The sequence below is a fragment of the Hyposmocoma kahamanoa genome, unplaced genomic scaffold (genome assembly GCF_003589595.1).
Source record: "Hyposmocoma kahamanoa isolate Upper Pololo Valley unplaced genomic scaffold, ASM358959v1 99879, whole genome shotgun sequence".
Taxonomy (NCBI): Eukaryota; Metazoa; Arthropoda; class Insecta; order Lepidoptera; family Cosmopterigidae; genus Hyposmocoma; species Hyposmocoma kahamanoa.
In genome coordinates, this window is record NW_020656077.1 from 9289503 (window position 1) to 9316292 (window position 26790).

Below are 26790 nucleotides of genomic sequence, written 5' to 3' on the forward strand. Positions count from 1 at the left end.
TTCGTTAACGCCGTTAAATTCCATGCCCAAAATCATGGGCATAAACCATTTACTACTAAATATTTGTTGTTAATCGAGTCTAATTTTATTTATAAATATTATTATAAAATGTTTGTTGCTTCCTGATCTAAACACTTCGATTTGCCTTTCTATTGAATTGGCTCGGTTGAAAATCGAATTTAAAACCCGGGCGGGTTGATTGGGTTTTAACCCACTGCCCGTCTCTGTCCACGACTCCTTGATATTCCAAGGGAACAATGTTGTTAATTAGATTTTTCTATTGTTACAGCAATACTACAACGCGCTACGTACAAGGTTGGCCTCCTGACGATCCAGGGGGTATCAACATGTCTCTATCTCTGCATGGATGCTTGCGGGTTCCAGTACGCGCATGTACGTATGTGGTTTGAAACTTAGCATTTAAGTACACCTCCTCCCAAACTTCGTTTTCAAAGTCGAGTCCTTTCAAAGAATTTTGTGAAGACGAAAATAATAAAAAGTTGAAAAGATTTTAAAAATATTGTTTTTAAAAGCACCATAGACAATACAATATTTTAAAAGAAAAAATCTTTATTTTTTTTTTTAATTAGTAGCAAAACCGCATGGACTTTTTAGCCAACCCATTAGTAATTTACTTATTCTTATTTCGTAGACTCAAACTATTATAAAGACATATGACGTAGAGTGCGCGATGGAATATACCTCAACTGGAATTCCCTGCCTGCGGGCTTATTGGACGTTTTCAAAGCGAGAGTGAATAGGCATTATTTAGGTATGCATATTGCATCGTCACTTTCCATCAGGTGAGATAGAGGTCAAATACTCACCTCTTTTGTATAAAAAAAAATCTATATGAAGAAGAGTACAAACACAAAGTGGTGAAGATACAATTTATGACCACTCAAGTAACACCATTTGTTGTCTATACTTAAAACAAAAGAGATCAATACACTTTTATTTCACTGTTTACTGGATTTCCCGCTGAACGAGCCGTGTAATCGATTTACTTTCAACACAAACCTGTTCAATATCATCGCACACCGTGACGCAACAAGTACACAGAAGCCGTATCATAAACTTTTACACGGTGCACGGGAACACGTTCCCTAACCACAGTAATAAAATAATTACCTACACTTAGCGCCGTCTATTGGGCTTAATACGTGTCACAATACATATTCGTATTCATTTTGTTACGGGTTGCGTGTCGCTTACCACCAAGCTCACGACCACAAAACAATAAGTACAGTAGAAGTGGTTAGTTAGCATCGGTCGCGTGCCAACTATAGGTCTCGAAAGACCTATCTGAGCTCAGTCTGCCATTTTCGCTTTGTATGGTAAGGTTGTGGTTTCGTTGTGTAAATTCTTTCGTGCAAATTCTCTAAAATTCTAGAAAAATTCCTTATTTTCCTTTATTTGGAGTGCAAAAGTGAAAGCCGCACCAAAAATATTACACGTTGTGGTATTTCATATCTTCGAAATAATTTTTTTGTTACAAGAAACGAAAGTAAAGCTTATACCCTTGCAATATAGTCGCTTCTTTAACTAAATTAATAACACGTTGTCGTTCAGCAATTAACCGCTAGATGGTACATTGATATAACTGCCTCCGTGGCCGAACGGTTACCATGCCGACCATGGTTACCATGACTGCCACGCAGAGGTCCCAGGTTCGATTCCCGGGCCGGGAGAAATGTTTATATGGCTTACATTTATTTCTCTCGTGAGTTTGGGTGTAATTTGTGGTTGTCTATGTGTGCGTCCATGGCACCCGCGACACAGGGTTTCCCTAGTGCGGGGAATTATGTTGAGTGGAAATTACGACGGGAATTATGTAGTCCACTTTTTAGGTAAATATACCCCAATATATTCCGATCATTACTTTTACAAAAGTTGATTTCCTAATCAAATCTATATTTGGAAAGTTACACACAATACACACGCACATTATAATAATGCTAACATTATAATAATGTTATCGCTAACAGTAATAGAGGAGGAAGAAAATGGAGGATTTAGTTTCTAACTTATAATATTTTTTATACCTATAACCTTAGAATAATAACGCATAGAAACCTAGTCCGCACACGCTAAGTGAGGCAAATTGAAGCGCTCCCAAAGGGCGCACGAGCGGGCGGGCCTTCAGTGCTTAAGGTGAACTTGCACCGCGAACAGCTCCAGAATCTTAGCTAAAATGACGAAATGTGCGGTAAATGAGTGTAAAAATACGTCAGACAAACATAAAATAGATACTAACATCACATTCCACAAGGAAGTAACACGTTTCAACTTGTGTTTTTATATAAATATTCACTAAAACCGAAAATTAACCTACTACTAAAACTAGCCTACATGAATTTGATTTTTGCCTCACTTGTGACTGTTCGTTTGATATGAAACTATCATTCTATGCGTTATTATTAAGCCTATGACAATAAATCGCGTAGCTACAAATGTTAGGAATAAGAATACGGCACTGGTAACACAACTATACGTCCTGCTTTCTCAAAACAGAACACATGTCACAATAAATTTTTAAAAATGGCGCGTTTGCGAGAAATATTTAAAACCAATCAGATATCGAGTATCACACTACACCAGGTTAGGTCTCTTTTTAAATGTTTGATTCAATAAACAATTTTACTTACTTACTTCGGTGACGCAGTGACCCAAAGTGGGTCTTGGCCTCCGACACTAGATCCTGTCACGCCTCCCGGTTCTGAGCCTGCTCTTTGCGGCCACTAGCACCGAGGTCATTGAGGTCTTTCTGAACTTTATCGCTCCAGCGGCGTCCTTTCGGTTGTCCCAAATAAAACTTCTTCGCGGCACGAACCTCTCCAATTCTCCGTCCGTGTCCGAGCCAGCTTCTCGCGCCGGGCCTCACGGCTTAAAGGACCGTCCCCTAGGTGGTGGATGGGTGCAAGGTCGTTAGTACAGCTTAGCTGTAACCGACTAAGTCCGAAGGACTCTCTAACCAAAGTAGGACGTGTTCCAACAGCATTTTGAGGGTTATGCAGGGAGTTAACACTTCACCCATGTAAAAAGTATAATGTTACGATACCAACCACAGAAACAATTTTAGTTGGATAATAAACATGTAATAAACATGGATTTTATTTTTAAAACAATAATAAATTTGCAGGCATCCCTCTGAGAGAAAAAAATAATGGTGACGTTAGGCATAGTCTATCTGCCAGTAGGTACACGTTATAGGATAGCAATCTATCATCATTTGATGGATAGTTACTGACCAATAGATCGGTAGATAGTAGGTTCCTAAGCATCCCGTATTTATACAACTTCACTCAATAAAAAACTTATTTGTTTCCTAATGTTCCTACAGATAATGACGCCTACGTATAATTCGTGCAATAAATATTTTCCGCCAAATAAGAACAAATTGAACTGTATTCAACGGCGTTAGAGGCTAAAATTCTTATTAAGTTCCGAAATAAAATCTATTCGTTGATATTTTTTATGACAATAAAGCATTTTATGTATCTCCACATGATGCTATTGTTAATTGAAATGTTTGACAAGTTATCTATTCCAGTTGCGACATCAATAGGTTAAGCTTCTGTGGGTGGCGAAATCATAAGTGTGTACAGTCAACAGTTCTAATATCGCCTCCAGTGCAACGGAACAAGACCCGTCATTATGTAACTCGATTTGCTGCCGTCTGTACAAGTAACGTCTGCTCAACTGTTTCCATTTTTTTAGAAGATTTTTTTTGTTTAAATTGTCACATCCGCACATATAAATGTGACATACGCGCACGCTAGCACACACACCAAACACACAAACACACACACACATACTCACTCTTCTATTCATTTCTTTTAAACTTTTTTGGTAGGAATCTAGAGTCGCGGGTGCCATAGACACATAGTACACCCAAACTCACGTGAGAAATAAATGTAGGCCATACAAACATTCCCCCCGACCCGGGAATTGAACCCGGGACCTCTGAGTGGCAGACCAGCATGGTAACCGTTCAGCCACAGAGGTAGTTAAATAATAATTAAACTTGCTTAACATTTTTTTTATGATATAAATGTGACAGGCCGAACAACTCGTGGCCCCAACTACAGTTATTTATACAACATATATACTTATACATATAGTTATTTATTATGTGGCAGTGCCACTCAGAGATTTAAATCGCAAAGATCTTATGGGCACAGCCACTGAGACATAATTTGACAAGACCCATGTGCCTGTAATCTCACCAGCACTTTGACGCTTCTAAACCGGAACGCAGTAATGCTAACATTACCCTGGGCGAACTCTTTCACAAGGCGCTCTACTGCTTGCAATAGGTGCTCTGCCACTACGCCCTTCGCCCTGAGACAAAGCTGACATGTCCCATTTTCCTGTAGTTTCACCAAAAGTAATGTACGAATATATATATTGTACCAATTTTAGTTGACGTTAGTCGAGTGTGTAACACGGTTCCCTCAGTCAAATTGACGTCTCAATGCAAGCAGCGCTAAACGCGGCGCATCATTTATCTTCGTCAAGTTGTTCATTTACACCCTCTACCGATTGCGCGATGCTTAATATTGTTTGCACTATATACGTCGGCGCCAACACACAATAAGCAAAAAATATTGTCAAATGCATTTCGTTACTTACGCGAGATATACCTAACATCAATTTGACTTTTCTCATTTCTCCCCACCATACTGGTTTTGTTTTCAACTCATTTACACTTCAGGCAATACGACTGTGGGACTCTCTGGCGTCCATATTCAAAATGCGTCGAATAGGCTAGCTTCCAAGCAATTAGTCCGCAAGTCTCAATCTGCTTCATATTAGTCTGACATTTATACATATATCAGTGGCGAGGCGTCCATATAACTCGATTATAACCGGCTTGCCTAAAGTTTTCCACATATTATTGAATTTTAAATTTTTAGTGTAGAATAAGTTAACCAGTATAATGAAGTATACTATAGTACCTTGTGTGGTAAAAGTTGTGTTTAACTGTCGCCAAGGCGCCACTTTTTTATAAGGTACGTTTTTTGTTCCGGCTTTACTAATAACAATTTTCACGTATCACCATTGACATATATATATATATATATATATATATATATATATATATATATATTTTTTTATTATTTTTTTTTTAAAAACACTGTACAAAACACTGAAGTACAATTGGCGGACTTAATCATGATATAACTTATCCAACAGATAAGTTATATCATTATGGAATACAGGGTAAGAACCACAAACTTCTCACCTCGTTCTTATCGGATCGGAAGCAAGTGGTAAAATTATCCTCGAACGGTAAAAGACTGGAGTTAGGAATTCCTCAAGGGTCAATACTCAATACTCAATACTCAATATATTTATTGCATTCATATGGTAAACATGTCTTAAAGTTAAAATAATGCTACACATATGAGCCCTTTATTAGGGATAACAATAACAGCAGAGGTAGGCCGAGGGTTCAATTATTAATTAAAATTGTTATTTATCAAATAATTATTATTAAAAAAAAAAAAATGTCATATAATAATAAAGAAATACGTCATATTATGAGTAGAATTATGTCACTTGAAAGTTTGAATTTAATTAGATTATAATTTTAGATACATATTTATATACTATAAAGTCACGCCACTGTAGTGTAGGGTCTGCCTTAGGAAACACGCTATTTCTATTATATATAAATCACCTTCCCACTGCCATCACAGCCGGCCTCTCCGTACTGTTTGCGGATGACACAACAGTTATAGTTAGCGCGCGCACGTACGAACAGCTGGGACAGAGAATCGATGAAGGGTGTGAGCAGCTCCAGAGGTGGTTTTCATCGAATGGGTTGCTGCTGAATGTCACTAAATCCAACATCATGGTTTTCTCGGGTCGAGGTCTCACAGTTCGTCCGTGTGTAGCAAGCAATCCGATGCTGATATGCAACGAGAGTAGGTTCCTTGGCTTCACTCTGGACTCGAACCTTAACTGACAGACTGTGTGATAGACTGAGTGGTGCAGTCTTTGCGTTGTTAAACTGAAATTGCTCATTTCTGATTCTGCATTAAGACAGGTCTATTTTGCATATTTCCACTCGCTGATGTCGTACGGTTCACTCATATGGGGTAACTCCACGGATGCCAATAGAGTCATGCTAATGCAAAAACGTGCCGTACACGTATTGGTTGGGGTAAAACACAGACATTCCTGCAGAAATCTCTTTGTAGCGCAACGCATAATGACGCACTACTCGCTCTACGAAATTATAATGTATGTTAGAAATAATCTGTCTTCATTTGGTACTGTAAATGTTTCTGGCATCCCACTTCGCAGTACCGGTCATTTGAGAACAGTCCCTCGACGCATGGCACTTGCAGAGAAAACCGCGTGTCACCGGACCTACTTACTATGAGCGTTTACCCGCTACTCTCAGACTTGAACTTAACTTATGGACTTGAAATTTATGGACTTTATATTGTAACGAATTCAGTATTTTCTATTTTTATTCTAATATAATTCTAAAATATTTGTTATCAATTTATGACGATCCTTGATGGAGAATGATATTTGATATATAATTTATTGACAACAATATCATATAGATGAATTGTTAATTTTCTAATTATGGTATGCTTTTCTTATAATTTTCCTTTTTGTCTGACAATCTCAATATAATTTCTTATACTTTGACATGTAGTGCAATTTATACTGTAATGTTATATTTGAGAAATAAATTAATCTGAATCTAATGCATTCTCCAAACCAACCATTGGGCCAAACAGAAAAAAAACACAATAGGTTGGTGCTACGCTTGAACAAGAAGAACAATATACAAGAAAGCTAATCAATGCATTGTATATATAGATTGTTTATGTATTGATATAGTTATGTATTATATAATTACGTTATATATCATAACATAGTTATTTATAAATTTTTATTTCTTTGTGCATTATTCGTATTTAAGTCCGCCATTTGTACTACTTCGTGTACAACAAAGTTTAAATAAATAAAAAATAATCATCTCGCGTCCTGCAACCCACGCACTGTTACTTTATATGAATAAAATAAGAATAGGCGCAGAAAATTTGACACACATCCGACGTCGACAAGCGCCCGATGGCGACTGTTAGACCTCAATTTGCAAATTTTGGGATACGTGTAAACTTAATATTAATAGTTGAAAACCAAAATTTAGCAGGTTCTCTGGATCTAAAGGGAAATATCTCCGTATAAAAATTATATACATAGTTACATATTTTATTAAATAATTTGATTTTAAGATGTATAGAGTACTTCCTACCGTGTAACACATAAGCTCATTCTTTAGACAATATGGTTATGTGTACAATATATTTTTTGTAAGACCGAACCATTTGAACTGTCAAAACAGTTTTTCCCGTTTCTCCTCCGGTGACTCACCTTACACATGGTTTTTAATAGATGTACCCTTAGAATAATAACGCATAGAATGATAGTTTCATATCAAACGAACTGTCACAAGTGAGGCAAAAATCAAATTCATGTAGGTTAGTTTTATTAGTAGGTTAATTTTCGGTTTTAGTGAATATTTACATAAAAATACAAGTTGAAACGCGTTACTTCCTTGTGGAATGTGATGTTAGTATCTATTTTATGTTTGTCTGACGTATTTTTACACTCATTTCGTCTTTTGTAGCTAAAATTCTTGATCTGTTCGCGGTGCAAGTTGACCTTGAGCACTGAAGACCCGCCCGCTCGTGTAGACTTCTTCAATTCAATTTGCCTCACTTAGCGTGTGCGGACTAGGTTTCTATGCGTTATTATTCTAAAGATGTACCTATATTTAAATTGCATATCGATGCTATGTCTAACATCGTTAACTTTGTATCTTTATATATAGTACAAAAATTGAATGGGTATATTGTTTGCAAGAAATATATTTGGAGTTGAACTACTATTGTAATATGGTGACAATTTTTATTTTGTATACAAAATTACAGCACAAAGAAATTAGTAAATTTTTTCTTAGTTATCGATATTGTACGCATTACAAGTTTTAAATATTTAGTTTTACAAAAGACACTTTTCAAACAGGAATTAAGTGTAAGAGAATTTTATTCATCTTCGATATAGATACGATCTATTATTAAATCTTGCACGTAAATTGATTGCAATCACGTCGTCGTAATAATAGTTTTACACTGCAGTATGTTGGATATACACATGGACACCGTAACGGAGATGTGGACGCCTATTAACACCAAAATTCTTGAAATATCACAAGATGATATTGTTTTAAATTTATTACTTTTTTACCACCGCTAATGCTCTATAAACTCCCCAATCCACTCGAATTCGAAATGAAAAATGGAGCAAGTACAATTCAAAAATCGGGCACGACACCCGCTAATCGCGGAGGCCGGATTACACGAAAACTACCAACATAACGAGGCCTATTGTAGTAAGTCCTGAATTGTATTGATGGGTACATTTTTCTCTGGTCGTGTGAAGTTTCGGGAAGATCCCATTAGGGAGGCGCTACACGAGGGTCGATAAGGATGAAGTGACACCATTAATCAGGAAGTCCTCGATTCATTAGCGCGAGCTACGAGCATCTATTTGTCATACCAAGATGTGTGGCCATAAGCTGATAAGGAGCAAATTGCTCTACTCGTGATTGTGTTATGTTTTTGGAAGGGCCTCCAGCATTTGGTTAGGTGCATAATAACTTATAGTCTGTCTTTTTTTAAGATGGAGTTAAATGACATTTGTAGGGTTGCTAGTTTTCATAAAATTTTAAATAGTTATGTAGTTGTTGTAGTTTTATCGATAGATTGTGAAAGAAGATAAAACTTTGCCAAAAATGACTGAATTGTGACTCTTACGGCGTTCTAATGATTACTATTGCGTTATTGCCTTCTGTCATTGACTTACAAATAAATGGACAACGGGTCTAATACAAAAACCACGAAAAAAATGTCCCAAGTCAACCTATTTAAACGTAGTGACACGTAAAGGAATATGAAAAAGCTAAAACGTTGAATTTAAATTGTAATGTCATCGCAGTACAGTCTAATTTTGCTTGCTTCGCTGTCAGTCGAACAAACGAAGACTAAAGCGGGAATGATGCTCTGTATACGATTTTAACGCCCTATAAGTTCGGACACTTTTTAGCGCGGACCCGACGTCCATATAATTGTAAGTCAATGCCTTCTGTATTCTTATTTTGACAGTTGGCCTACTCGTATCGATATCAATTTTGATTCATGTAAATTTTAACAAGAATAACCGGATTTGATTATATATATTGAAATTAATTTAAAAACTTTTAAATATGTCTCCTCTTTGTATTTTTCATAAACATAGTTCTTGTCATAAATACAGTGTATGACTGTATGAACTTACAAAAATTGACAATTTAAATGAACTTATGCTCAATAATTGGATGAATAATGGGTCGAGGATGATTCAAATGAAACCATTGACAGCAATCACTGCTCGCTTAATACTGTTGCGCAATGAACAGTTATTTTACTCCGTCTTCAAAAAAGACAGACTCGTCTTAAGTTTGTTTTTTATATCGACACGTTTCATAAAAGACAGACAAAAAGTTAAATAAAAGTCGAACTGTCGAAAAATCTGTATGCAGCTTTCCAACAAGTTGTTGACACCAACCCCTTAGTGAATAATCTTAACCCCTTTCTCAAAGAACGCGAAACTCTTGACACAAAGAGATATTCGTTTACTGTGCAGGCTCCCGTAGCGTTAGAACAATGCTTGAAGAGACAAAGTGACATTTCATTTATTTCGACTTTTTAGGTTTTCGCGATTGTTACATATTGAATATAAAACTGCACACATAAAAAGTGTCTGGGGATCATGTACGTTTTTGCAATCTTTTTTAATTGCTGACAATCATGCCTTTTAATTAATTTCTTAATGCATGGCAGAATGTCAAACCTTTCGTTACACCATAAATCAGCATAAAGCGCACATACCAAATAAGTATAAATATATTTCTCAACCAAAATATAACCTATAATCTACCAACCGGCGACTCAATAATTTCTACCTTATGTTACCATGGCGCAACGGTGACCACTAACACCCTTTCACCTTGCGTCATGTTAAAAGTCCAATGGATTTTTTGGTCAATTTTAATTTTAAATTTAAATTATAAAATTAACCAATAAAACTCATCGTTTAGTTAAGAGCAAACACGTGCTCGATTCCTAAACACTTTTGACGTATGAAATTTACTTTTTCGAACTTGTGTCTCGGCCCCCTTAGGCCAATGTCACGTCGTTGGTTTATTATTATGGTTGGTTTGTTTGAGAAAATAGTTTTATTATATTTTTATTGAAGATCATGATGTTCTTACCACAATGACATTCATTTAAAAAGATAGGAGTATAGAATACTCCATAGTTTGTTGTTATTAAACACGACGTGTTCGCCTCAACGTGGCCACCAGCACTTATAATAACTGAGCTCTCTATGTGCAGATCTTTTGATTGAGGTTTGAACAGCCATTGAGAACTTATGAAAGTTTCTTCATATACATTTATACCAGATTATATATTTGGCAGATAATTTACAAAAAGAAATAGCTTCAGATTTTGACTGAATTAAAAAGTTAATAACCGGAAAAAGAGTTATGTAATTAATTTATATTTATATAAAAGAAGAACATTGAACAATGAAACTATTTTTCCAGATTTGTTTTTTTCAAACAAACCACGTTTCGGGCCCTTTACAGGTCCCATGGTCACGGTTGACTGAACACCTAAGAATATCAAATGTTTGTTAACTTGCTTGGCATATTGTTAAGGAGTCAAATGTTATGAAAACGAGGAAAATAATCAAGTTCGGGTAACAAAACAACAAAGTACGTAGTAGAATTCAAATTGTTATAGATGACAATATTAAACCTAATAATTATTAGACATGGAAATTTGTTATAAAGTTACGCCCTGTTTGACTTATAAGAATGGAAAGTGGTAAGAAGTTGGGAGTTTAAAAGCTCACCTGTGACACATGTAACAGTGTATATATAGGTCAAACAGGGCGTCACTTTATAACTAACACTATGGAAATTTGTATTCAAGTGCTTTCGGAAATCCGAAAATTGCCCATAGATATCTATTAAGAAAACAGTTGAATAAATCTTGTACAGAAATTTTATAAAAACTAATATACACGTACCAGCACACTTAACGGAAGTAAAACCAAGTGAGATTATAAAATAGTAACATTTTTATTTATATAAATTAAAATTAGACATTAAATTAACTTGTTTTAACATCGAGTTAGTACAGCCTTGAGTAAGGCTGATCGAAAGGAAGAATCTACGTATTAAATTATGTCAGTTTGTGTTTTTCAATAATGTTAACATGTAAAACTAAATTTAGTACGTCAGCATTAAAAAATACTCACACGGTTACATTTAGCGGAACAAAAAAGTAAAATTATAAAATAGTATGTTTATATTTAAATAAATAAGAATTAGACAAAAAGTAGTGATTCAATTACCATATTTTAATATGTACGGTTTAACAAAACCTTTATTGATAAAAATCGAAATAAACTAAATGTTTTTTTTAAGATTTTGTAACAAAACAGAAATTTATCAAATCAAATCATTTGTGTAAAAGGTCTTATGTAACATTGTTGTGTCAATACGTATTGCCAATTTTATGGCATACAATTTACCTAATGATATTAATAAACAGTACAAGTATTAGTTTTAATTACAAAATGGCAAATTTATACATGTCATTATTTTGCCGTTGTTAACTATTATTCTATTGATTAAATCAAACCTCCGAACCACTCGGCAAACCTGTATTAGTAGGAAATTAAAACAAAAGAATGAAAAAATTACACTCGACTATTTTCTTATTAGATGTAAAAAGGTAATATAATATGACCGAGTAGACTTATGAAAAAACACTGCATTATTTTGGGTTTACTGAGAACCCAAAATAATGCATGTTTTGTATGTTCCGCTAAATTTGCTGGTGTATGTATATAGTACTGTAGTGTAGGCTCTATGAGCAGAAATACTGGCTGAACGAATATAGGTTTGTGTTTAGAATGATTTAAAAAAAATAAAATGTAAAAAAAGAGCATCTCGGTTGTTCTAGACGTGGCTTCGATCAGTAAAGATGAAAGAAATATTTATTCATGGAAATATCCCAGTTTTATGTTTAAAAGTACCTTTACGCAAGCCCAAATCTATGTTCCCTGCTATAGTACCTACTTAGGTCACTGTATTTTGCACGGATACCTAACTAATTAAATCAACAATTCTCAACAAACACAAAATATTGTGACCGACAGTAGTGCCTTCCAAATGTAAACCGAGTACCATTGCTTTGATAAATAATGAATTAAAATTGTTTCTAAATTACTCTGCCCTCGTGGCTTTTTATACGAGCGTATCTCGTCGTTGAGTAGAATTTTTTGTATCGGATTTCTAAACATTTTGACATCACTGTGGGGATCGAACAGGGTACAGTCGCAGCGATCGATCATTCATAATCTGAGCGTTAAGTCAGAGCTTCCTCTAAAAAAATTACGCTACCAGCTACCGGTGTAGTATATACTCATAAAGGTCGAAGTACACTTAGTTGTAGCGTATAATTACTTTCACAACACAACGCGCTCTTTACTGGAATCCACATTTTAAACCAATTTGAAGCAGTAGAGTTCGTCCGGAGAAGTAAGTATCTATCACCGTAACTCTTTCTGCCGAAAAGTAATGTAAGTTCTTGCGTTTCGGTTTTGAAGGGTAAGGGTGCTGGAGAAATTACGGGCACATGGCACTTGTCAACTTATGTTTCAGATCTTTGCCATTTAAAGCTCTGAGTGGCACTTCAACTGGAAAGGCGTCTCGCTTACAACGAGGCGCACGATTATTCGTCTCGTCGCTTGATATTAGGAACTTGTCAGCTTATGTGTTAGGGCTGGCGCAGTGACAGTATCCCTCAGACATTAGTACCTCTTTCTGCCGGAAAGTTGCTCATGTCGCTGTGCGTTCCTATTTTGAAGGACAAAAAGGTAAATTGTCAATTTACGTCTCAAAGTGACGGACGCAGTGGCAGCTGAGTGTCACTGCAACTGTTATGGGTGGATGTACCGCTTACCGACATGCGCAGGATTTATTTGTTTCGCTACTTGATATTTAAAAATACAATGTAGGAAATTATTTATTTACCAGTAGCTGTAGGGTGCAGGGGATTTTCATTGTAACGGGTATATAAGTACTAAATTTAAATAGCACAAAAATAGATTATTATGACAGCGAGTTGTAAATTGAAAAACAATGTTACTGTAGAACTATTTTTGTAATTTACGGGAGTCTTTGATTATAACACGATAAATATATAATTAGATAATGAAAATAGAAATACTTATTAAAGTAAGTTAAGTTGCAATGCCATTACAGGATTTAAGTTGGATCATGTAATAGTAACTTTAAGGCCTTTTTCTGTACCACTTAATGCAATTAATTATATGACTATGACGTCATATGAATCACGTGTTGTCTTCGTGAAATTTCTTCCTTTCACTCTAGTATTTATTACCATACACAGTCCACTAGCTACGCTACCACCTTTACTTTGTAACTTTGTGAAGTATAACGGTCCTGCGTGGGAACACATCTAATCATTCCGCCCGGGCTATGTAACTAGAGCGTGTTCCAGCTGTTGCCACTACCTTCTCCAGCACTATACTACAATGAGTTCCAGTGCTGTATAACTGTGTTACAATGTCGTGTTCTTTGACAGACCACCGAAGATTCTTTTTATGATGCCTGTTGACAGAACTAACAAGTCGTGCGCCTGGTTTTAAGCTACACGACTATGATTAACAGTTGTAATGCCTATCGGAACTTCAAATCGCAAAGACCTGAGGGACACTTCCACTGCGCACCAGAGACATAAGTTATTAACAGCAGAGCAACTTGTGAAAGCGTTCGTCCAAGGAAGTACTGCCACCTTACCAAGTTCTGCCGCCAAGCCGTAATGTGACCATTACTGCATTCCGGTTTCGAAGGGTAAATTCAAATTCAAATTCAAAAAGTTTATTTCAGACATAGTCCATATTAGTGTTAGTTACAAAAAAATTCTTACAACCTATGTTAGTACTAAATTTGCGAAATATTACAGTAAGTTATAAATTAAACCCCTGGAACCCATGTGGACTGAGTTCCAGTGCTTCCACAATTCACTGACAGGGTTCTCCCAGATCAAACGAACTAGGCTATTGGAACTGCCACGCACGCGACGCATCAGGGAGGCAGTTCTCTTCCGAATAATCGCGCTGAAGCTATCAATACGCGCGTCCGCGAACATACCTGATGCGCTGCAAAATCGTGGCAGCCCCAATAGCATCCTAAAACCATTATTGTATTGTAAAGGTGCTTGTGAAATTACAGGCACATGGGACTTGTCAACTTATGTCTCAGAGTGAGGGGCGCAGTGGCAGTGCCCATAAGATCTTTACGACTTGAAGCTCTAGCACACGACATTCTTGTCCCGTCATTTGACATTACAGAACAAAATATAAAAAAAGAAAGTTGACAAGTTTTTTTTATAATACTAAGTGACGGAACGAACAAGCCGTTTGCCTGGTGGTAAGCGACATGCCTGTCCTTAAATGACAAAGATCTGAGGGGCACTGCCACTGCGCCCGATACCCTGAGACGTAAGTTGACAAGTCACTTGTGCCTGTAATTTCTGCAGCATCCTTACCCTTCAAAACCGGAACGCAGTAATGCTCACACTACTGCTTGGCGGCGGCACTTCCCTGGGCAAACTAAAGTTGAAGGAAAATCTTTTCGTTGAATAATATATGCAATCTACATAGGTACCATTGACTTACAAATAAATGGACGACGGGTCTAATACAAAAACCACGAAAAAAATGTCCCAAGTCAACCTATTTAAACGTAGTGACATGTAAAGCAATATGAAAAAGCTAAAACGTTGAATTGAAATTGTAATGTCATCGCAGTACTGTCTAATTTTGCTTGCTTCGCTGTCAGTCGAACAAACGAAGACTAAAGCGTGAATGACGCTCTGTATACGATTTTAACGCCCTATAAGTTCGGACACTTTTTAGCGCGGACCCGACGTCCATATAATTGTAAGTCAAAGATAGGTACGTATTCTTTTTAGTGGCACATAGAAATCAAAGACTAACAGTGTCGCAGAGCGCTTGTTTATACGATTAGTTACATATTAGTAGCGCATTTAAAATAACAAGACGCGATCCATAAGTGTAGACTTCATAAACACGTTTCGCTACCAAGCCCGACAAAGAACAAAACTGTTTTAACAGAATAGAGCGTTTCTAGATAATGAGGAGAGAGATATTAATGACACGACCATCGACGATGTTACCCCGAAACAGAATCGCTTTTGAACGAAAAAATAGGTTGGAGATTTAAATTTCGGACTAAAGGGTTTTGCCGCGCCACGGGCGCCGTTTGTGCGCTGGCCACACAAAAAAAAACGTTAAAGCAGAAAAAAGTGTAAAACGGCCCACAAAATAGACATAATTTATACTTGAATTAACGACCGCATTGTGTGCTTTCGTTGTAATTTTTATTTATGATTGTTTACCCAATTTTATGTTTTAATAGAACTATATTTATGGGTGGTTGCTTTGGTTTTTGTTCCGTGTAGCCTTTTTTCTACTTAATTTATGTATTTGTTCTTGTTTACGTTATGAAGTAAACTTCAACTGTTTGACGCATAAATGTTTCCGTTAATTCAAAACTAGAAAACACATGCAACTACGGAAGACGCTATAAACTTCGTTCCACCATAAAATTCCCATCACAATCTAAATTGTCGCGTCTTTACTTCTATCATTATCTCATGGGTTTTTATACAAATATCGACAATCTCATATTTTATTACTTTTTTACTGCCGAAAGAATTTCTTCCAAAAGGACGAGAGAAGCCGCATTTTATTAGCGTCACTGGCCAGATTAGGAGATTATAATTCTATATAAATTTATTAATGATTAATAATGATATCGAGTTTATGAATACCGAATTGGATCTCGTCTTAGTAATGTTCCACCATTATTACAAGTTTTTTTTAAAATTAACATGACAAGGGTACACTGTGTATTTTTTTAATATAAAAAAATAAATTAAGACGTTCATGCGATGTGTCTGGATTAATTTGTGTATTACAAAATTGTGGTTAGATTTAAAAGGTAGACCCCATTCAATGTAGTAAATGCCTTTGTGTTCTCTGCAAATCATTTTGTCTGATCTCGTTGTAAGAAGAAGACATGGTTCTATTCTTTTTGCTGAGGAGGTAGTGACAAAAATAAAGGAACACAAATAACTTGATAACAGTTGAAAACCGAAATTGATAACAGAATATACCAATAGCGTAACCAATTGCGAAAATATAAGCAATTTTGCTTGGTGTTTTTTTTTAATGGGATAGTATGAGGAAATCCGAAACCAGAGAAGATACAAGGAAACTATCTTAGGAACCATTAAGTCTTTCTTGTGGAAACAACATTTTCTTTCAAAGTTGTCCTTAAATTTTGTCAATTTTACTAATTTCGTATGACAAAAACATTTGATTAAATTTGACAAACCTCTGCTGTCCCGATTGTTTTCGTTCCATACAATAACATGATCCTTACATGAAACTGTGTCGATCAGCTCTAAACTATTTTTGATCAATTTGATTTTTATGAACAACTCACGCCTGACCAAAAAATGGACTATGCCAAAATAGTTTTCATAAAAAAAAAAGTTCCTAAGACAGTTCTTAATCGTAGTCCTTGTGTCTTCTATCTATGGTTTAGGATTTCCCCATGCTGTCCCATTTAAAAAAAACACTCTGTATACATTTTTCTAAGCGTCAACCATCATATTCCTAACATACTATGCAAGAGAATAGTGCATGTCCATACAGATTGAGAATTAGCAACTAGGTCACGATAAAATTATTATACAATAATATAGATACAGAGATCGAAGAAATGAACAAACACACAAAAAAAATTCCTTCGATCCGGTTGGATTCGAACCAGCGTCTGTCGCCTCGACGTGGCTTCCGCTCTACCATCTAAGCTAAGCTCGAGCCAACACATGGGATAAATGTTACCTAGAAGGACAAAGGCTAATTTTTGTCACAAAAAATAAATCTTAAAGAGATTGAAATAGAGGACGAAAGTTTGTATGGAGAACCAATAAAACTATGAAAATTAGTACCTATAGTACAAAGCCTATGTCAATTAATCTTTATTTCATAGGTAAGTAAATTAGACTTCAAATCGACATACTAATTACTAATTAAACTCTACCGTTCATTCGTAAGGCCGGTTCCGCTTGAAAGAATGAGCCAGGGTTGCTCTTTGTAAATAAACATTTGAATACATTTATCATTACAATATTTAGTTTAAATATAGATCGAGACTACCTGCAAGAGCTAACCGGGTCACTACCAGGGATTTTTGTCATCCAAGTACACAGAAGCTTTAATATAAAGTTTTTGTTTCAGTATAGTTTAAAACCTTATTCATGGCAAATTTTAAATATCATTCGGAATCTTATTATAGAGGCATTACACCTTAAATGAATTTGAGACTTGACTTGAATCGTAGATGAACTCACGGGCACCAGCTACTTATTTATATTTAAATTAAACGTATATATATATATTAAGTTACCACCTTGAGAAGCACTACAAACTCGTATTACTCTTGCTTCATTTATAATCGCCAGGCCTTCCAAATTTTGTCGCAGAGCGTCTCTCTACCTTGCTCAATCGGAGCATCCTAATATGATAGTTTTAAAATCCCATAAACTCGGAACGTTAGTGACGACAACGACACCATATCGGATCGTAAACTTTTTATCTCTTCATTTCCTTTTATTTTGGTTTACACCTTTTGTCCTAACACCTTGAAAAATTCACTACTAAAACAAAGTCTAACATTACAATAAAATAAACCGGTCGTAAAACTTTTACCAAGGGTTCTGTTATCACAGAATGTATCGAAAATTTGTTGCATAACTTGATTTACCTTCTTAGAATCCTATAGAATTCCCATAGGGTTCAAGTTGAAGAAATTAGTAAACATCGTCCCGTGAATATAGAAATGAAAAGGATATAAAATTATAACATGTAGTTCTATGGGATTTTCGGCAGGAGTGCTTCAAACTGAAACTGTAGTTGGAGGTGTGAGCTCTTGGAGGATGTTTTTACTGTAAGTTAAAAAAACCTGTCTCGTGGAATTACATCTATGTGCCAAGTTTTGTTAAAAACGGTTACCGGAAAGTGCGCGAAATCGGATTCATCCCCTAGCTTGCCACCCTTAGAGGTGGAATGTTTTGTTCAATTTAAATGGGACTGAGGATTATTTCCAACAACAAAAGAATCATCAAAATCGGTTCTCAAAAGTTATCGCGTAACATACATGCAAAATCTAAGAAGAAAAAAAGTCGAATGGACCTTTTTTGAGGTCGGTTCAAAATAGGAAATGATGAAAAGAAGCCCAGAGGCGGCAAAAACCTAACACAATGCTCTTGTAAGGCGTTTATAGATTATCCCAACAAATCGCAATTTATTTTTATTTCTTAATTTACATAGAACTCCTACTGAGCAACTAACGTTACTTTTTTCAAATTAACGCTAAAATAATAATAATAATAATAACGTACACACTCAACATAGCCCCGCACTAGGGAAACCCTGTGTCGCGGGTGCCATGGACACACATAGACAACCACAAATTACACCCAAACTCACGAGAGAAATAAATGAAATAATAAAATAGAAAATAAATAAAATAGGCCATACAAATATTTCTCCCGGCCCGGGAATCGAACCTGGGACCTCTGCGTTGCAGTCCGGCATGGTAACCGTTCGGCCACAGAGGCAGTTAAAAAATAAAACAAAAAAGTTATAAATTTTTAACGTTAGGCGAGTACGATATATTTTTTTGAAGATGAAGAAAACAGAATTTTGAGTATTCAGTTTCCAATCTGCAATCAGAACATCAAATATTGTCAAATTATAACTCGGGTTATTTCCACACCCCCATATTCACTAGATTTGGCCCCATTTGACTTTTTGTTTTTGATGGGTTGAAGAAGTTAGGATATCGCTGGTCAATGTATACATAGAGTTAAAAGAAGACTACATATAATAAATAAAAAAAAATGTTTTCTTCCCAAAGTCATGGATTTTGTAAAAAACTCCTAAAACCCAACGAACGACAATGGGAAAAGCGCTGAATGCCGTACTTACATGCATTATTATTAATCTACTAAATGTATGCCCTCACTTTTGTATGAAAAAGGCATTTTGTAGACACCCTATGGTATTTGGGGTGCACGCAATGACGAATGATATTCCCAGTATGTCCGGCGCAACAATCGGCTGGGACCCATAAGAGAGTTAGCACACTACGTTCGATTCGTATCAATTTCGAATCCGAGAGACGATTTTTTTGGATTCGAATATGACTTAGTGCAAAAGCGACATCCTTATTGTTTTTACAAAAAATAGACACACGCTTGCTAAACGATGATGTGACCGAAGATGTATATGTATGTATATATGTGTTTCCCTAAAAAATGCTTATTCGCTCTAGAGTTACTTATCCGTAGTCCGAAATGACATTTTCCAGAAATGTCGTTCGCTCGAATTTTCATAACTTCGAAAGTAATTTTGAGAGGAAAATGTTTTTTCTTTTAAACCTAACTTAACCGAACCTAACCGAAACTAATCGTGAATTTACGATAAACATCCAACATATCCTGAAAGAATAACAGTTTCGTTATAATTCGGTATTCGGTGTAATGAAAATTCGAACAAACGTTTAGACCCAAATTGTACTTTTCGGTAAACACAGACTAGTATAGCATTCCATTCCTTTGCCGTACGCATCAAAAAGGAGGAAGCTAAGGACTCAGTGCGAATAGGTGGTATATCAACGACATAAAGATGGAGTCCGAAGGGGGTCAGAGTTTTGAGATTTTTATAGTCTCGGATTAGGGCGTCATGCGCAAACGCACATACACCGATTGACAAATCCTTTCACCACGATAGCAAGCACTAGAGTGTATGCTATCGATACGATAAAAAGCACACGACTTATTCTTAAAAAAAAGAAAACTCTATGATATGATATAAGCGTTAAATTTGAATGCAATATTTTCTTCTTTTTTTTTCTTTTCCTTTTTTTTATAATGTACACTGAGTGTTTCGTGGTATTACGAATTCATAATACATTTATTTGTGAAAACATAGGTTATTTGGAAGTAGACATGTACAAAATAGTAGTTTTTCACTGTGTCCGGCCAAACATTAGGCATACAAACGTCATTTGTCATACAAGTGTCATGTTTTAACCAGATGTAAAATGTAATTTTTTCTAATATCACATGAGCGTGCACACATGGATTTAATAAGTCGGTCAGCAATTTAAATCTTTTAAATTTAAATCCCTTAACGTATGAAGTATATTTTAATGTACACTAGGCCTTAGGTAGTTAGGCATCGACATTTTGTCAACTGCTTAGCGTTGACCGCATATGAATAATGCAAACATTTCGCCGATGCCTGACGAGACAAGCGGCAAAAACGATATTTAAACGAAACCCTATTTTTTTATGACTGAAACGCCTTGTTGCCGAGCCGATACATTTTTAACCGACTTCAAAAAGTAGGAGGTATTTATATTTGGATGTATGTTACGTGATGTAGGAACCGATCTTGATGATACTTTTTTATTGCAAGGAGGATACCTCAGTATCAGGCAAACTATATTTACAATAAATCTTGGCAAATAGACATAATTCCACAAAGTCTTGCAGTCGGTTTTTTTTTATTATACTATTCCTGTCAGCTTTTCAAAAAGTAAACATAATAATGTCTAATGAATTATAAATTCATGATGTTTAGTTGGTAAATCATCAGCGTCATCGACCCATTTAATAAGTCCCACTGCTGGGCGCGAGTCGTCTCTCAGACGAGGGTTTAGGCCATAGTCCCCAACGCTGGCCCAATGAGGTTTGGAGACTTGAAACGTTTTCCGGGGGTTCTAAATCTTCTTTAACGAAAAGCTCATGGTAAATTTCAAATTCAATTTCGCACATAAATTCCGGAAAGTCAGAAGTGCGAACCTAGATTCGAACCCACTGCCTCTGCTGCGGCGGTAGGTAGGTTAAACCATTAAGCCATGGTAGCTTATAAATAGGTATACTCCCCATACAAATATTTCTACACCATTTTTTTTTTTTTGACGGGGGGAAATTTTTATGGATGCCCCTGAGCCCAGGGAGACTCAGGGGTTATGTGGGGACTCTTTCCCTCTCGCCGGTTGAGTGGGCGCCGTGGGATCAGTGAACATTCACCACGACGCCGCCTGGCCGCCCTAGCTTACGCCAGGGCTCCCGCGCCAACGGAGGGACGAGTCGTTTGTCCTCCGACCCGCCCCCCAGACGAGTGAGGCCGTACAATGCAGGCTCCGGAGTCCCTGTCCAGAGCCCGCTGGTCTCACTAGGGGATCAGGCGAGCAGCGAACTGCCTTCGCCTTCTCCCCGTGCGTCTGCGCCGAAGCGGGTGCGAAATATTTCTACACCCTGCATTTTCAGTAGGTATTATATTTGCTCTATACTTAAACATTGTTGCATTGACCAAAGTATAATATACTGTTTTGAAACTAGTACCTATATTGAACGTCGTATCCATAAGTCCTTGTAATTTGAATTTTTAAAACCAGTGAAGACTTTACTTCTGTGATATATTTTTTATTTCCTAACCCGTTAAGACAAAAAATGCAAGGTGCCTCGAGTTATGAGTCCGGGGATACATAGATGGTGGAAATTTGCATTGTCATATGGGACATTTTCCCTTACGATAAAATGTCGCTTTGACAAAATGTCTCTTACGACATTTCAAGTTTACACGGTCGATAATGAAGCTATAGTAAACCTACATATAACCCGTGTTTCCACATTATTTTTGTAATTAACACGTCATTGTGGATATTTCAAATATTCGCACGAAGAGTTACGCTCCCACATTTATATAGCAAACGGCTATGAATTCCAAGAAATTCCGAATTCGAGGAATATCCCCTGAACGCTATTGGGCCTTTTCAAGGCAAGAGCGAATAGGCTTCAGACCACATCGTCACTTTCCACCAGGTGAATTGGAGGTCAAAGGCGCACTTATTCTATCATAAAAAAGTGATGTGTCTAGTGGTAAGTCGCACTCCTATCCGTAACAGTTGCAGTGGAACTCAATATTTTAAACCGCAAAGATCTGAGAGGCAGTACCACTGCGCCCATCACCAATTTTACCAACACCCTTAACCCTTCAAAACCGGATTGCAGTAATGCTCACACACGCCGAAATTCCCTACCTGCAGACTTGGGCCTTTTCAAAGCGAGAGGCATTATTTCGGTGAGCTTCATCGTCACTTGCGGTCAGGTGAAATGGAAGTCACTTATATAACTAGTCGCATCACCAACACCTTTCCAAACAGGAACTACTCTGTCACAAGGAGCTCTAATTCTCTTTAATGAGTTACATGTGTTATAATATTACTGGAAAGGTATACAGTGAGGAATTATGTGCAGCGTAGTAGTGAGGAATAATGTGGTAGAATTTCGAAAAATGTCGCAAACAAGCAACCATCGCAAAACGCGTTAGTTTGACGCAGAATCGCGCGTCTGCATAAATTAGCACTAGATTCACAGACGACAGGCTAGATCACCGACAAACATGCGAAACGATCCTGTCTGTGATACCTGTCGGCGACTTTGATGGAAACCAAAGAAATACTTGGAAGTGATGCAGTTGATCACAATCCATCTTTTTATCAATCGCGAAGGGTCAAGATTCTCGGAAACGTCTTGTGGTCACGGGGTGGGTCGTATTTTAGAACTAGTCAAACGCCATTTTAAGAGCGCTTTTGGTATTTTATAATATAGTTTATTAATAGTAATCAAGGTACACGTCAATCGTAAAACTTGTAAACAATAATAATTGTTTATTGTAGTCTGTAAACCACAGTAAGAAAATATACCATTCAATACAATTCATACTTTATATTATAAAACATCTAATAACTTTAAAAAAAATTATAATTAAAAAAGTCAAATTAACCATGATTTACCACCAAGATCTTAAATTATTTTTTGAGAAATTGTTCCACCACTAGTTTCTTATAATTGTTATACAAAGAAAAATAAGAAACTTACAAAAAACTCACTTCTCGATTTTAACCAACGTCTCCCTGCAAACCTTACCAGGCGCCATGCCAACTAATCCACGGAACGATCCAACGGATCTTACGAATGTTTAATAATAATAAAATCATTTATTGTCTCCACAAACAGTGCTTGTAAAAATAAAAACAGATGCTTTACATAACGTCAAAATACAATCTGGTTGTGGAGGCTGGTCCCTGAACTAGGAGAACCTGTATCTCCGGTAACCAGGTCTCCTCCCCTGGGCAGACTTAATAGCTATGATTGAGCAATTACAAGTGAAAACAGCATGAAAGAAAATAAAAATAAAAGTTGCAATTTAGATAGTACAAATTTTGTTCTAAGGAGGTTAAGCTAAGAGAGAACAAAATGTTGCGTGCGTGTGTGTGTGTGTGTGTGTGAGTGAGTGAATGTGTATGTTGTGTTAGGGTGTGTGAAAGTTTGTATTATAATTGTTGTCAACAACATATTAACTATTGTGATAATTAATATTTATTGACAAATATAAGGGACCACCTTGAGCTACTCTGCCTCGGTCTGGACTTATCATCCCACCTCAACTGTGTACGATATATGGAGTGCTTGGCAAAAGCTGCTGCCAGAAATCTAGGCATGCTTTACAAGGTCAGGTGGTACTTCACACCTGAACGGCTTTTAAAGCTGTACAAAGCACAAGTTCGATCCTGTATGGAGTACTGCTGCCACCTTTGGGACAACTCTGCCAATTACCAGTTAGCTGCCTTGGACTCGGTGGAGCGAAAAGCAAAGAGACTTATTAACAATAATTCTCTTGTGGAGTTGAATGTTTTCATGCGTCTGTTGCAGATCTTAGTTATGGTTTTTAAAGAATTGATAAGATAAAATAAAAATAAGTTTAATTCGGGCAATCTCTCTACCTACGTGGCAGTTTCTAGCCAGCGCGCAGCGGTTGATCATCGACGTGGTAGTCAGGCGAACAAGCAGCTCTCGAATGAAGCCATTGCTACTCATACCAAGCCTTTGAAGAAAAAAACTACACAACATCTCACGATGGCACAGAATGTGTCAAAGCGAGCTTGAAGAGCGCCACAATGCCACTAGGGCTACCACAAAAGCGCGAGCTACTGCCATCTTCGCATAGCGATTCCACGCCTTATGACATTTTCAAGCAAGTCGCGCACTATCGTGCTAGCCCTACAGATGTCTGAATGTATTATTGTACTGAACACGTAAGGCATCAAGAGACGCCTTTGTGTAATTTATCCAAAGTTAACAAGTATAGCCTCTTGCTTAATAATAAGTAAACGTTTATTCTTTTTGACAAATAGCAAACCTACACATACAAAGTCCGCCAAACTCCGGGGCAGTTTATTGGCGGAGACGTATTATCATGTTTAATAACATATCTAGTAATAAAATGGTGGCGCCAGAGACGTCAAGCACTAGTGTTCGACACCTTTTTTTAAATTAATTTCTAATAAAAAGATTTAGGACAAATTGTCTGCCATAGTAACACTTTTTATTGGTAAGGTCAATAACTGGTGTTCTTTAATGGGGAGTGTTCATTACTGGAGATTTAGATAAATTCTAGTTTAGGTTTCTTTTTTAGTTATAGTTAAATTTAAAGTTATTTCAAATCTAAAGACACACTTTAATCGTCGATCATTAGTGCCACCACATTATGTGTCAGACAACGAATTAACGTGTCAAACAATTAGTATTTGCCTAATCTGAAATCTAATTAAATCAAAAATTTTTTTGCTACAAACATGGTGGTCAATATAACAAATAATGAAGTAGGTAAGCACAAACATGTTTCGCTGGAAAATAAGACAGGCATGCAAAAAATTGGTCGTCACATTGGCGCATTAAATTACATAATGAGTATAACAGTAATAATGCTTACTTACTCGTACTAGCAGTAGGACTAGCACGACAAGGCGCGACTTGCGCGAGAGTGACATAAACCGCGAGCACACCCCGGACACTCTATACAACGCTCGAAAGTTAGTTACCTACTACTACTACATACAGCAAGGTGCTATCTGCACACGCGCAAATGTGTACATAAAGTGGCAGGGTTACCCATCACTTTCTCATACTATTACGTTACGTGGTCAGAGCGGCAACATAGCGAAAATCATGACGAATCTGTTATCTATAATTCGAATAATAGAATCCTAATAATTACACATGTTTATTAGGTATTTGTATCGATACTATATTACATTCTTCATTAGTTCACTAACTAGTATAATATTGAAGATTTATTTTTAAAAATATATTAAAAGCACATAAAATGTTATATTTTGGACAGGTACTTTTAAATATAAGTAACCAAGGTATTTGTAATTGCGTGTCCAAGTTTATCATTAGCTAGTTAATAATTAGGTATATCCATTGCGTAATATTTATCGGCAATACAAATTGAAAATTCGACAACCCTTGCCGTCTTGCTCACGAAGTTATGGCGTCTCATATTGATATAATAAATCTGTATTATGTATTACTTTACACTAAATAAATGAAGAGAACAATAACTGAATGAGTCACAGATAAGTCTTTTTATTTGCTTCGTTTCATCTTTCAAAAAAGAAATAAACTCCTCTCTTTATCCCGTATAAATGACGATAATCATCCGCACACAGCACAATTCACAACCGTTATAAATAGCAACGTAAAATGATATTATATATTAACGTACAGGTTTCGTAATGAGTAAATGAAAACTATATTCAAATATCAAAACCGTAGCGCGAAAATGGCTCGCCGACAGCCTTATTGCCGTTCGTCAATGTGACCGTCAATGTGCGGGGTGTGGTGCGATATCCAAAGCCAGGGAGGGGCGGAGAGTGTCCATTTTCATTACTTTTTTGTTCTTTACCTGCTCACGCGATTCATGCGTCTCTGGAAGCATACCACACCTAGAGGTGCCGGTGATGATTTTATACCGATTTATCGGATATCGAAGTTATAACAGGTAAAAGAACTAATACTAATTGCTATTTCGGTAACTACTCTAGCAAACCATAAAGTTTTTAATGCCTGGGTCAAAATCAAAATAAAAAAAAAACAACTTCAAAAATACATACGTCACGACAATCGTGTGTGTTATTGTTTGAGCTGGTGATATCGGTGTTTATTTATTGAAAACATACCGTAAGTTGCGTTTTTTAAGTTTACCTTGAATATAAATGTTTATAAACTATACTTTAAGGAGTAATTTCATGGTAAACATTAGAACCACTCAAACGGAATATTATCATATTTACCCAAGTACACCAAAAATTTCATTTGTGCTTTTTACTGCATTTTATTTGAGATGTTTTTGTTGTAGTACGGAGGGTATTTATTTAGCAATGCAGAATAATAATTTTTATTTTTAAATACTTGTATTTAAACTGAATCCTTTTCTAATTTGCGAAACCAAATAGCCGCCATTCTGCGGTAGGATGAGCGCATCGCGTGAGCGGTTATACATGTAAATCCCGTGCTTTATGTCGCTCTCGCACAAGACGCGCCGTGTCGTGCTAACCCTACAGTAATAATCACAGGTACTTAAATTAATTTAAATTCT

The 26790-nt window shown here is 36.4% G+C and overlaps 1 protein-coding gene across 4 annotated transcripts in view; it reads left to right on the plus strand.

The window, feature by feature from the left end:
* Positions 1-26790, plus strand: part of LOC113239376 (fibroblast growth factor 20) — a 297737-nt gene that overhangs the window by 262195 nt on the left and 8752 nt on the right. For all 4 annotated transcript variants that reach the window (XM_026476356.1, XM_026476359.1, XM_026476358.1 and 1 more), the window contains exon 4: positions 290-393. In XM_026476356.1, the coding sequence (XP_026332141.1) occupies positions 290-393 (104 nt within the window). The remainder of the gene's footprint in view (positions 1-289; positions 394-26790) is intronic.